We start from the raw sequence: 13,957 nt of genomic DNA on the forward strand, positions 1-13,957 counted from the left end.
GTGAGTTCAGTTCATTTGTGAGTTCAGTTCATTTAGTTAACGCTTATTTTGCTTGATATTCGTCAACATTTTAGTTCTTCATGAGTCCTGCACGTTTTTCCTGTATTGTAATGTTACAATCTCCAAAGTTATTAGAAACCTGTATTTGAGAGTACCTGTTAGAGTCCTATAGCTTGTTATAAGCCATTTGTTGAAAAGGATCAAAACAAGACAGCAATTGTCTGTGAATAACAAAATGTCCAGGGTAGTTACAGTTAGAAACACAATTGACAAAGTAGTTTGATTATCTCTGTGGTTTACAATAACTTAACATAACAACCTTAATTATGATGGATAGCATATACTTTAGACATTAGAATTTTTGGAATCCCATACAGTTTTGAAACATATATTAGTAGTAGTCACCAAAATATAACCTAAAGAAGATTGAACACCATTTTGACAATCTCATGTAAGTAAACGTGTTCTGTTTACCCCTCATTTGGATACTCCAGGGACTCTTTGCAGCATCCAAAAGCTAGGCATCAGGAAAGACAATTTTGAAACTGAAGTTTGATTTTGGGAAGCCTGTTAAATATGTTAGAGGTTTAAAACACTTGATGTTATGAAATAGCATTCCAAATTATTCCAGGTAAGTTATTATTTTGCCAAAATGATGACTCAGAAATTTGAAAAACAAAAATCTTTTATAACCCTTTACAAATTTTCCTAAAGAGCAGATTAGTTCCTTAAGAGTACGTTTTTCTGCCTTTATTTCAATGCTTAGTTTACAGAAAAACCATATAATGCCTTTTTGAAGTTAGTCAATATGTTAACACAGAGAATTTATTTTGGAAGATTAATTTTTACAATCCTTCCATCACTTGTTTGAACTTTTAGCTTTTTTTGTTTGTTTGTTTGTTTTTTGAGATGGAATCTCGCTCTGTTAAACTTTTAGCTTTATCTTATCTAATTCAGAACAATCCTTAGACCCTAGGCAAAAATTTACATTTCCACACCTTCTTATAATCTTTTATTAAAAACACGTCATAACACACCTCACGTGTAAATCTATTTCCAATAGTTTCAATTACATATTATAATGGTAACTCTTAGCAATTTTACCTTTAAAACCTGGTAAATTGTTTTAATTATTTGCTTGGTGCAGCCAAGGTTTGACTTCTTCCAGCATAATTAAGGGCATGGTTAGTTCCTTATGTTGCCAGGTTTTACCAAATGTGGAGCCATCAAGTTAGATCGTTCTCAAAAACCAAAAAAGGCAGGTTATAACCTTAAAACATTTAGCAAACCTAATATCTGACCTATATAATTTAGTTTACCTATTTACATTTTGATGACATCTGTATTTTACCAATAATCTTTAAGGCTGTTTTTTATTTCTTAAAGATTAAAGTCACGTGAACTGGAAGGCACTACAGCTTTTATTTTCCTTTTAAAAAATATTTGATCAAAGTGTTTATCTTCCTTTAGGCCAATTAATTAGAGCTTTTTTTTTTTTTTTTTTTTTTGAGATGGAGTTTCACTCTGTTGCCCAGGCTGGAGTGCAGTGGCATGATCTCAACTCACTGCAACCTCCGCTTCCCATGTTCAAGCGATTGTCCTGCCTCAGCCTCCCTTGTAGCTGGAATTACAGGCATGTCCCACCACACCTAGCTAGTTTTTGTATTTTTAGTAGAGATGGGGTTTCACCATGCTGGCCAGGCTGGTCTTGAACTCCTGACCTCAGGTGATCCACCTGCCTCAGCTTCCCAAAGTGCTAGGATTACAGGCTTGAGCTGCTGCACCCAGCCAGTCTATAAAAAAAGCTCTATAAAAAAAGAGCTTTTTTTATAGACATCACACACACAACACATATATACGTACACAGATAGACAGAAGAAAACCCAATTGCCATAAGATCTTTCATTTGCCAGTCTCCTAATTGAATTAATGGTCTCCAGGTGGAGCCTTTAAGAGACAGGGCTAGGAAAACATTCAGCTTCTAAGGCCTAACAAACAGGCATAAATGAGGCAAAAACAGATTTTGAGAGGGATCTATTTGCTTTTAATTACTGGTGTTCCATGAGGAAAACAGAGGTCTCTTCCTTCTCATGTGTGCATTGAGAGTGGCAAGGAAAAATGGAGAAAAATAATTCAGTCGTTTTTTTTTTCAACAAAACAAGGTCCTAGAAGAGAAAAACATAAAGACCTTTTACCTATGCCTACAACTTGGATATCTACTTTTAATTAAGCTGAGTGTTCTTTAAGAAAATCCTTTTAAATCCCCTATTACCTGACTTTAGCCATCCCAAGTGGCCAATATTTCTGGCTTTCAAACTTTACTAAAGGCTCAAAGAAAGTAAAATCCAAGACATTTCGTGGAGGGGAAGAGAATCAACAAATAGCAAAGGTTGCACAGGTATCAAACCAAAAAGGACTCATTCCCTAAGCCAGGATTGAACCCCGGGCCACAAATGTAAAATGGCAGAGGCTAGAACAAAACATTGTCATGTGGTTACAGGTCTGGCTCTGGAGGACGTAAAACAAGATGGAGGCCTGCAGCAAAGTTTGCTACTTACCATACAGAAAGTTATATAAAGCAGACCAGATTGGCTACAGCTTAAGACCAATATAAATCCTTTTTCATAGTTAAAACTTTACAGAGAATATAAACAGTGATAGTTGGGGTCTTGGCCTTGTAAAACATTTTCTAAAAAGGAAAAAAAAAAAATCCTCTCACGTAAAAGTTAACTGCTAATAGGTAGAGAAAAAACAGTTCATAGTGTAAGGGTAACCCTGGGAGAAGAACCTCTTATTCTTATACAAATGGGTTCCTTTCCCCCTGGCTCAGACCAATGGTAGTCTGGCCAGTCAACCATGCAGGGCCCAGGCCCCTGAGGCCGCCTTGGGGCCTGGACAGTGGCTGTGGCTCATTCCCGCCCTGTGTGGTCGTTGGACACTGCACTCATGTGGCAGACATGGCCATGCACCCAAACCAGGAGGTAAGGGGAGCAGGGAGCTGCCATTCGCCCAACCATCCTGAGCCTGAGCCTGTGGCCATTTAAGTGGGTGTGGACCACCTCCAGTATTATAAAAGAAAAGATAGGTGCTGTTACTGTCCTGAAAAAAAAAAGAAGAGGCATGCCATAGGACCAAAAGGCTCAGAAGCGAAAGTGAGAGGTTTTGGGTTCACATTTTACTCACCCTTCCTTTGGCCTCACATTGGGCAGCAAAAATGCTGCAGAACTCTCTCCTTAGTTCAGCTAAAACCAGGCTCTTGTCACACAACTAGGAAAGATTAGGCTTGTGGACACCTAGAAGGATGAGGAAAGTGGAATTTATTGGGTAAAAAGGAAAAATAACGCTCAGCAAAGCAAGAGAGAGTCCTGCTAGCAGATAAAGTACATACTTCTCATTTTGTCACAGAATAGTAAAAAGGTATACATGCAAAGGCCTGGATTTAATGCAGGATTTAATTTGTGTGACCTTGTTAAGGGCATCCTTAAGTGAACTGATTCTTACAGATTTTTATATGTTTTTTTAAAAAAAATTATGAATAGTGATGAAGAACAGTGTCTACCAGTGGGATTTGGTGCCATTGCCTTTATTTGTGCTAAGAGACCAGCAGTCTTATACTGATCTTTGCTTTTGTATCACAAGTACAAACATAAGCACAAGGAAAATTGCAAAGAACATCTTTTTTTTTTTTTTTTTTCTGAGACAGGGTCTTGCCCTCTCACCCAGGCAGGAGTGCTGTGGCAGGATCTCAGCTCACTGCAACTACCTCCTGGGCTCAAGCCATCCTCTTACCTCAGCCTCCCCAATAGCTGGGACTGCAGGTGTATGCCACCATGCCCAGCTAATTTTTTTGTGTGTTTTATAGAAACAGGGTTTTGCCATGCTGCGCAGGCTGGTCTGGATCTGGACTCAAGCAATCTGCCTGCCTTGGCCTCCCAAAGAGCTGGGATTACAGGCGTGAGCCACCACACCAGGCTGCAAATAACATCTTACTATTTTTAAGAACATAGCTTTGTCCTCCCAGATTCCTGAAAAGATCTTAGAGAACTCCCAGTGGTCCTCAGCCACATTTTGGGGATCACACTATGATAACCACTATTTTAAATTCTGTAACTCTTTGCTTTAAAGCTAGTCATTAAATCTGCTTGTATGAAAATGTGTGTATGGGTTTAATAGTTAATTTGTTTTATTATTTTGTATGTATTCCTTGAACTTATAAAGTTTACTTATTGTGTAAATAATGATAGTTTTCCATGCAGTGTTAATTTATGAAATTAGTTTGAGAAAAAAGTATTTGTAGATTGGAAAAATTTCAGGTTTCAGTCAACCATACAGACACTTTTAGCTTCATTTGAAGTAGGAGTCTCCTCTTAGTGGAATTGACAGGGAACTTTGCCATGGTAAGTTACTTATTTTATTATACAAGCATTGATTTCATTAGTCTTTTGAAGATCTCATTGCTTTTGTACTCCACTATTTTATATTAAGTATATGAAATAGAATATTCAGTTTTGCTTGCTGCTTTTCTGTTTTCATGTTAATTGCATTTATTGGGAATTAAAGTAGTTATATGTGTAAAGATTTTTCATAATTTACAGGCTGACCATAAATTATCTTTTTGTATGATCATCTAATTTGCTCTTTTATCTTCATAGTATGCCTATTAACTTTCTAGCATTTATTTGAGGACTTTTTTTTTTTTAACTTTTTCCAATGACCAAATAAGATATGCTTCTGTTTTTGCTGTGGTGAAATTTAATTATCTTTGAGTTTGCTAAATGTGATCATTTTTCTTTAGAACCAAGCTAGGTAAAATTAACATGGTTGATAAATATTTGTTTGATTTGTGTCGTATTTATATCTACCTCTAGGTAAAAGAGCTTATCTTGAAATTGTTTTATTTGAAGATTGGCCTTGTAGACTATCTGCATCCAATATGTATTTTCAAAACATTTATCTCTGCATACATAGCACATTTCTATTTTTTATATTAATATTATTTATAATTTAATAATTAAACTGGCATATGATGATGACCCAAGTGTTGCATATTTACCAACAATTATAAGGCAACCTAGTTGCTTGTAGAGTTTTTGAGTAAAGGATTTACTCTAGGGTTTTGAATAAATTTAAGAAATGTCAAGAATAAATACAGGAAAATAATTGAGAAAATGAGTTTACTATAAAAACTGGAAGCCAAATAAGTAAAACAAAACAGTGTTGCTGACTACTTCCTATTTGTTTTATATGCCCTGTTCCTGATTATTGTTAATTATTCTCATCTTTCAGGCTTTGAAGTCTTATCTGTTTTTCCGTTAAACAGATCACTTTTTTTTTTTTCTTTTTTTTTTGAGACAGAGTCTCACTCTGTCTCCAGGCTGGAGTGCAGTGGCACAATCTCAGCTCACTACAACCTCCGCTTCCTGGGTTAAAGTGGTTCTCCTGCCTGAGCCTCCCGAGTAGCTGGGACTACAGGTGTGCGCCACCACGCCCAGCTAACTTGTTTTTGTTTTGTTTTGTTTTGAGACAGAGTCTCTCGCTCTGTCACCTAGGCTGGAGTAGTGGCGTGATCTCGGCTCACTGCAGGCTCCGCTTCCCAGGTTCACGGCATTCTCCTGCCTCAGCCTCCCAAGTAGCTGGGACTACAGGCACCCACCACCACATCTGGCTAATTTTTTTTTTATTTTTAGTACAGACGGGGTTTCACCGTGTTAGCCAGGATGGTCTTGATCTCCTGACCTCGTGATCTGCCCACCTCAGCCTCCCAAAGTGCTGGGATTACAGGCGTGAGCCACCGCACCTGGCCACTAATTTTTATATTTTGAGAAGGGGTTTCACTGTTTTGGCCAGGATAGTCTCAATCTCTTGACCTTGTAATCCGCCCACCTCAGCCACCGAAACTGCTGGGAGTACAGGCATGAGCCACCATGCCCAGCCAGATCACTTTTGAAGAGATCTGTAGGCTAAAATCTAGAATTACAATCTTAGTATTTATAAAAAATATGTTGGTACCTACGAAGGAATATATTTCATTAATATGTAAATTAGAAATATAGCAAAACTTTTATGGAACCGGCTTCTGTGTTAGTTATTTAATAATAGAATATTAAAAGTAGTATACAGGTTACTCATGTGTTCCTAACCAATTTTATCACCTGCTTCCTATCCAAATATAATTATTTTTCTGATATTTATGTTTATCAATATGTTGACTTTTAAAAAAGTTTTACCACATGTATACACACCCCTATATTATTTGTTTTGGCTGTATTTGAACTTTATAAAAATATTATAGTAAGTAGATTTCTGAGATTTGTTTTTTCAGAGATTAATTGCTGATGCCTGTGGCTGTAGTTGTCACTGATGTATAATATTCCATTGTGTTACTATACTACAATTTTTCAGTTGAATCTGTATACATTACATGTACTTCTAGGGTTTTTGTTGTTCTTGCTATTAAGGGCATCTTTGTACATGTCTCCAGATCCACAGGTGCAAGAGTTTCCCTAGATATGTACCTAGGAGAGGAATTAAAGGGCATTGGGTATGCAAAATTTGTATTTTGAGTTAATAACAAATTGTTTTCCAGCGTACTTTTATCAATTTAAAACTCCCACTACATGAGTGTATGAGTTCCAGGTTCTCAGCGTTCTTGCTGATAATTAGTATTGTTGGACTTTAAAATGATTGTCACCTTAGTGGTAATAAATAGAGCATAGTTGCGACTTTAATTTTTATTTTCCTGCCACTATAAAACAGCACCTTTTCTTATATTTATTGGCCTTTATGTTTTGTCTTTTGTAAAATGGCATTTCAAGTCTTTCCCCATTTTTTTGTGTTGGTCTTAGAGAAATAGATATATTCTGGATACTAATCATTTGTTTTTGGATACTGCAAATATCTTCTTACAGTTTGTATCTTGTCTCACCTTTTTAATGATTAATTTTGGTGAACAGAAGTTCTTAATTTCTATGTCATGCAATTTATAATTTTTATATTAGTACTTCTTGTGTTTCATTTAAGAAATTCTGCCCTTTCTGAAGATTGTAAACATATTATCCAGTAACATATTACATGGTCAGTTTTTGTAAATGTTCTATGCATGCTTCAGAAGAATGCCTATTTTTAAATTAGGTACAGTGTTTTCTATATATTCATTATATCAAATTTTATATTTGGCCATATATAAACTAGTGTTACTTGCATAACACTAGTTGCATAACTCAGTTGACTTGCAGATTTATCTCCCATTGTGTTAATAGGTTTGTCCACTTCTCTGGCAATTTCTGCCTGAAAAATGTTAAGGCTCTCTTATTACATACAGATGGGTTATGTTAAATTGAACCTTTTCTCATATACAGTGGCTGTTTTCATCCTTATTAATGTTTTTCATCTTGAATCTATTTTTTTCTCTTTTAGTTAGTATTCTTTCATGTTATTCTAATTTTTTAGTTTGTCTCTTTTAAGTATTTCTTTGGCAGATAGCATACCTTTATTTTAAATCTATTCTGTCACTATTTCTATTGGTGATTGTTTCCATTTACATTTATTGCTAATACTGATATAATTTCATTCTTTTTTACTTATTATACTTCTGTTTTTCTCAGTTTTTGATTTTTTTTTCTTATGTTTTTACCTCCCCCACCATCCCTCTTCTGGTTTGATTGTTACCTATTCTATCACTGTGCTTTCAGTAGTTGTCCTTGAAATTTATTCACACTTATCATCTAAGCAGAGTATCTTAATTATCTTAATTACCTTCCTGAACAATACAAGAGCTCCAGAATGCAACTTTTTCCACTTTCTTCTGACTTATATATTGTTACTTGGATAATTTTTTGTCTTATTCTTAAGCCCCATAAACTAGATATGACAATTAATAGTAATATTTAGAATCACTTATTTATTTGCTCTTTTCCTTGCTCTCTTTTTTTATTTTGTGTCTCAGATCTTCCAGTTGGTGTCATTGTATTATTCAAGTACACAATTTCAGAAGTTTTTTTTTTTTTTTTTTTTTTTTTTTGAGACGGAGTCTCGCTCTGTTGCCCAGGCTTGAGTACAGTGGCACAGTGGCACGATCTCAGCTCTCTGCAACCTCTGCCTCCTGGGTTCAAGCTATTCCCTTGCCTCAGCCTCCTGAGTAGCTGGGATTACAGGCAGAAATTCTTTTAGAGATGGCTCACTGGTAATAAACTTCATTTTTGTTTATGATGTTGTGAGATAGCCTTTTGGGGTTCTGAATTTTAGGTTGAAATTTTTTTCTCTCAACTTTTTTAAGATTATTGATGTCCTTTTTGCTCTAGCTTCTTTCTACTGCTCTTGAAAAGCATTTTGCCTTTTTAATTGTTGTTCCTAAATAAATTATCTTTCTTCCGGTTTTAAGATATTTTTGCTGTATAGACAAAAACACAGTTTCACCTTAGTGTGTCTAATTGTGGGTTTCTTTTTAATTATCTCACTTGATCGGAATAATTTCACTTTCTGTGTATTCACGTCTGTTTTCAGTTCTGGAAAAATCTCAGCCATCAACTCTTCCAATATTTCTTCTTTAGTTTCTTGGTCTTTTCTTCTGAGTCTCTGGCCATATTTCAAACTATTATTCTTTTATGCCTCTTATATTGTTTTTCAAATTTTTTGTCTTCTTGGCTTTTATCCTACATTCTAGGCAGTTCTTTCAGATTTCTCTTCTACTTTGTAAATTCTGTTTTCAGTTTCCCTACTTGCAGTCCCTGGGCTTAATTCTCCAAATTCCAGTTCAATTACTTTTGTGTAGGTATTGTCCTCCTCTTTCCCCCTGCCCTGTGCTGCTGCTGTTATATTTTGTTTATCATTACATCTCTGAGTTCACCTTCCTGTTTGTCTGTTAAGTCTTTGAAAATTATCTTACTTTCTTGTGAGTTATTGACAAAGAGAGTCAAACGCTATAAAATATTTAAAGAAGTTTATTTGGAGACAAATAAACTTTTTTAAAGAGGTTTATTTGGAGCCGAAAAAACCAAAATGAGTGACCCTGGCCTGAGGCATAGTCTCAAGAGGTCCTGAGAACGTGTGCCCAAGGTGGTTGGTATACATTTTAAGGAGACATAAGACACCTGTCATTACTTAGGAAGTTTACATCGATTCGATCTGGAAAGGCAGGACAGCAGGCAGGGACAGGGGGTGGGAACAGGGATTGGCTTACAGGTCACGCATGGATTCAGAGATTTTTAGATTGACTCTTGGTTCAAAGAGTTAAGTTACTATCCAAAGACCTGAGATTAATAGGAAGGAGTGTCTGGGTTAAGATAAGGGGTTGTGAAGAACAAAGTTTTTATGTAGATGAAGTCTCATAGGTGGCTACCTTTAGAGGCAGTAGATGGTAAATGTTTCCTAATTAGGCTGGACTCTCAGTTAATCTCTTCAGGATTGGGAGGGCCTGGAAGGGGAAGGGTGTAGTTATGTTAATACAGATGCAAAATTTTCCTCACAAAAGACTGCTTTGCAGGGTCATTTCAAAATATGGCAAAAAACTATATGGGGGTAAAATATATTGATTTCCTTCTTTATTTGTCGTGACATTATTCAGAGTCAGGTTGAAAACTAAGAGAGATTATATAGGGTTAAGTAAAACCCATCTGATGAGATTTTATCGTTTGTAGGGCATGACTGCAGTCTCCTTAAATAGGAATTTGGGCAAGAAAGAAAAAAACTCAGAGTTTAGGTCTCAGAGTGAAGCAGTGCTTTAAAATATGAATCTTACCTCCTCCCATCTAGTTTTATCAAAGCAGGGATACACTGTAGTATACATTACAGTACCTTAGTACTTTTTACTTTATGCATTTGGCATTGTGGTACAGTTATTGGTGAACTTGTGCCAGCAGGTAAATATCATACATATTTAGGACCACAAACCTTTGTTTTTTATAGGATTTATATGCTAACATTTTTCAAGTTTATTGCCTTTTATCTGATTTTGTTATTTTGTTCTTCTAATGAATATATCAAACTCTTTGGCATGTGTATATTATTGCCTCTTAATCTGATAATCAGTATTACATAGATTGTTGTTGTTGTTGTTGTTGTTATTGTTTTAGACAGAGTCTCACTCTGTCACCCAGGCTGGGGTGCACTGGCTCAATCTTGGCTCAGTGCAGCCCCTGCAGCCCTGGTTCAAGTGATTCTCCTGCCCCAGCCTCCCAAGTAGCTGGGGTCCTGCCACCGTGCCCGGCTGATTTTTGTATTTTTAGTAGAGACGGGGTTTCACCATCTTGGCCAGGCTGGTCTTGAACTTCTGACATCGTGATCCACACACCTCGGCCTCCCAAAGTGCTGGGATTACAGGCGTGAGCCACCACGCCCGGCCTAAATAGATTTTTTTTTTTTTTTGGAGACAGAGTTTTGCTCTTGTTGCCCAGGCTAGAGTGCAATGGTGCGACCTCAGCTCACTTCAGCCTCTGCCTCCTGGGTTCAAGTGATTCTCCTGCCTCAGCCTCCCGAGTAGCTGGGATTACAGGCATGCACCACAATGCCTGGCTAATTTTGTAGTTTTAGTACAGACGGGGTTTCTCCATGTTGGTCAGGCTGGTCTTGAACTGCCGACCTCAGGTGATCCGCCCAACTTGGCCTCCCAAAATGCTGGGATTACAGGTACAAGCCACTGCGCCCGGCCAAATAGATATTTCTTACAGCTAAGAACTATTCCAGTAATTCCAGGTTGTAAGGCTACAGTGTAGGGATAATGAAAAAGCAACTCATTTTTCTTTTTTTGGAAGTAATAATAAAATAATATTTTATTATGCCTTCTTTGAAATGGAGGTAAAACACATATAAAGAAAAGCGCAGATCTTATGTATTTGCTTGAGTGAGATTTGACAAACACATACATGTGATCCCACAATGCCGAGATGAACATATGGAACATTCATCTTGCCTTATGCTCCTTTCAAATTCAGTCCCAGTTCTTCAGGGGCAAATATTATACTGACTTCTAGAAACTCATAATTCACCTGTTTTTAATCCTTATATAATGAAATTTTGTAATAACATTACCTTTTGTGTATGACTGTCATTCAGTGTTTTTGAGATTCATTCTGTTTTGTATGTATCAGCAGCTCATTCTTTTTTTTTTTATGATACTTTAAGTTCTAGGGTACATGTGCACAATGTGCAGGTTTGTCACATATGTATACATGTGCCGTGTTGGTTTGCTGGACCCGTTAACTCATCATTTACATTAGGTGTTTCTCCTAGTGCTATCCCTCACCCATCCCCCCACCCCATGACAGACCCTGGTGTGTGATGTTCCCCTTCCTGTGTCCAAGTGTTCTCATTGTTCAGTTCCCACCTATGAGTGAGAACATACGGTGTTCGGTTTTCTATCCTGCGATAGTTTGCTGAGAATGATGGTTTCCAGCTTCATCCATGTCGCTACAAAGGACATGAACTCATCCTTTTTTATGGCTGCATAGTATTCCATGGTGTATATGTGCCATATTTTCTTAATCCAGTCTATCATTGATGGACATTTGAGTTGGTTCCAAGTCTTTGCTATTGTGAATAGTGCTGCAGTAAACATACATGTGCATGTGTCTTTGTAGTAGCATGATTTATAATCCTTTGGGTATATAACCCATAATGGGGTGGCTGAGTCAAATGGTATTTCTAGTTCTAGATTCTTGAGGAATCGCCACATTGTCTTCCACAATGGTTGAATTAGTTTATACTCCCACCAACAGTGTAAAAGCGTTCCTGTTTCTTCACATCCTCTCCAGCACCTGTTGTTTCCTGACTTTTTAATGATTGCCATTCTAACTGGTGTGAGATGGTATCTCATTGTAGTTTTGATTTGCATTTCTCTGATGGCCAATGACAATGATCATTTTTTCATGTGTCTGTTGGCTGCAGAAATGTCTTCTTTTGAGAAGTGTCTGTTCATACCCTTCTCCCACTTTTTGATGGGGTTGATTTTTTCTCGTAAATTTCTTTGTGTTCTTTGTAGATTCTAGATTTTAGCCGTTTGTCAGATGAATAGATTGCAAAAATTTTCTCCCATTCTGTAGATTGCCTGTTCACTCTGATGATAGTTTCTTTTGCTTTGCAGAAGCTCTTTAGTTTAATTAGATCCCATTTGTCAATTTTGGCTTTTGTTGCCATTGCTTTTGGTGTTTTAATCATGAAGTCTTTGCCCATGCCTATGTCCTGAATGGTATTGCCTAGGTTTTCTTCTAGGTTTTTATGGTTTTAGGTCTAACATTTAAGTCTTTAATCCATCTTAAATTAATTTTTGTATAAGGTGTAAGGAAGGGATCCAGTTTCAGCTTTCTACATATGGCTAGCCAGTTTTCCCAGCACCATTTACTAAATAGGGAATCCTTTCCCCATTTCTTGTTTTTGTCAGATTTGTCAAAGATCAAATGGTTGTAGCTGTGTGGTGTTATTTCTGAGGCATCTGTTCTGTTCGATTGGTCTGTATCTCTGTTTTGGTACCAGTACCATGCTGTTTTGGTTACTGTAGCCTTGTAGTATAGTTTGAAGTCAGGTAGTGTGATGCCTCCAGCTTTGTTCTTTTTGCTTAGGATTGTCTTGGCAATGTGGGCTCTTTTTTGGTTCCATATGAACTTTAAAGCAGTTTTGCCAGTTCTGTGAAGAAAGTCATTGGTAGCTTGATGGGGATGGCATTGAATTTATAAATTACTTTGGGCAGTATGGCCATTTTCACAATATTGATTCTTCCTACCCATGAGCATGGAATGTTCTTCCATTTGTTTGTGTCCTCTTATTTCGTTGGAAAAAGTAACTCATTTTCTATTTGATAATTATTTTCTAACAATTTCTGGATATTAAGATTCCCAAAATCAGGCCAGGCGCGGTGGCTCATGCCTGTAATCCCAGCACTTTGGGAGGCCGAGGCGGGTGGATCATGAGGTCAGGAGATCGAGACCATCCTGGCTAACACGGTGAAACCCTGTCTCTACTAAAAATTCAATATAATTAGCTGGGCGTGGTGGCGGGCGGCTGTAGTCCCAGCTACTCGGGAGGCTGAGGCAGGAGAATGTCGAGAAACTGGGAGGTAGAGCTTGCAGTGAGCTGAGATGGCGCCACTGCACTCCAGCCTGGGTGACAGAGTGAGACTCCATCTCAAAAAAAAAAAAAAAAGAAAGATTCCCAAAATTCTAAATTTTAGAATGGCATAATGAATTCTATCTTCATTTTATTTGTAGAAGTGAAGATGTTTCTCATTTTAGTCTTGTAAAACTGTCCTTTAGAGCTTATTTTTAGTCATTATTAGTTTTAATCATTCTGTGAATGAATTTGGTTTCTATTTTCATGTTAAAAGATAAATTGGAAAATATCTCAGAATTACAGTTTTTTACTATTTGTAATCATTTTACTGTGATGAACTTCTGAGGGTAAATGCTCAAACATTTGAGTATTCTGTGCAAAAGAAGAGTATTGTTTATTCTAAGTTTTGTGTCTTTTCTTATTATTTTAGACAAAGAAACAGCCTTGGTATAATAGCACATTAGCATCAAGACGAAAACGACTTACTGCTCATTTTGAAGACTTGGAGCAGTGTTACTTTTCTACAAGGATGTCTCGTATCTCAGGTATATATTTAGACCTTCTCAAATTATCTGAAATCTACATTTCAGATCGGTTTCTAGGTTTTTGTGCTGAATTTATGGAAAGTCCTAATTGCAAAGCAAAAGTATGTATTTTTGACATAGTCTACCAGATCATCATGGAGGTTCTTAGTGATCTTAGAGAATGTTAGTTTCCAATGACTATTTTTTGTTCTATATTTGCGAATTCTGAATCTTTATATGGCAAGCTAGATAAAGTTAAAAAGAAATTCAGCTATGAATATGTAGCCAACAAAAATAAGTTTCATTCAGTTGCCTCCTATTTAACATTAAATAAACATGAAGTTCTAAGCACTGTCCTCTGTGCTAAGAATAAAAAGATGAAAGAACTGGTTTCT

General features: G+C 36.7%; 1 protein-coding gene across 16 annotated transcripts in view; it reads left to right on the forward strand.

Annotated features, from left to right (window-relative positions):
- The window catches only part of COP1 (COP1 E3 ubiquitin ligase), a 273,082-nt gene that overhangs the window by 109,884 nt on the left and 149,241 nt on the right, over window positions 1-13,957 (forward strand). For all 16 annotated transcript variants that reach the window (XM_514018.6, XM_009438784.3, XM_001153038.6 and 13 more), the window contains one exon: window positions 13,469-13,583. In XM_514018.6, coding sequence (XP_514018.2) covers window positions 13,469-13,583 — 115 coding nt within the window. The remainder of the gene's footprint in view (window positions 1-13,468; window positions 13,584-13,957) is intronic.

This window comes from Pan troglodytes, chromosome 1, assembly GCF_028858775.2.
Source record: "Pan troglodytes isolate AG18354 chromosome 1, NHGRI_mPanTro3-v2.0_pri, whole genome shotgun sequence".
In the NCBI taxonomy this organism is placed as follows: Eukaryota; Metazoa; Chordata; class Mammalia; order Primates; family Hominidae; genus Pan; species Pan troglodytes.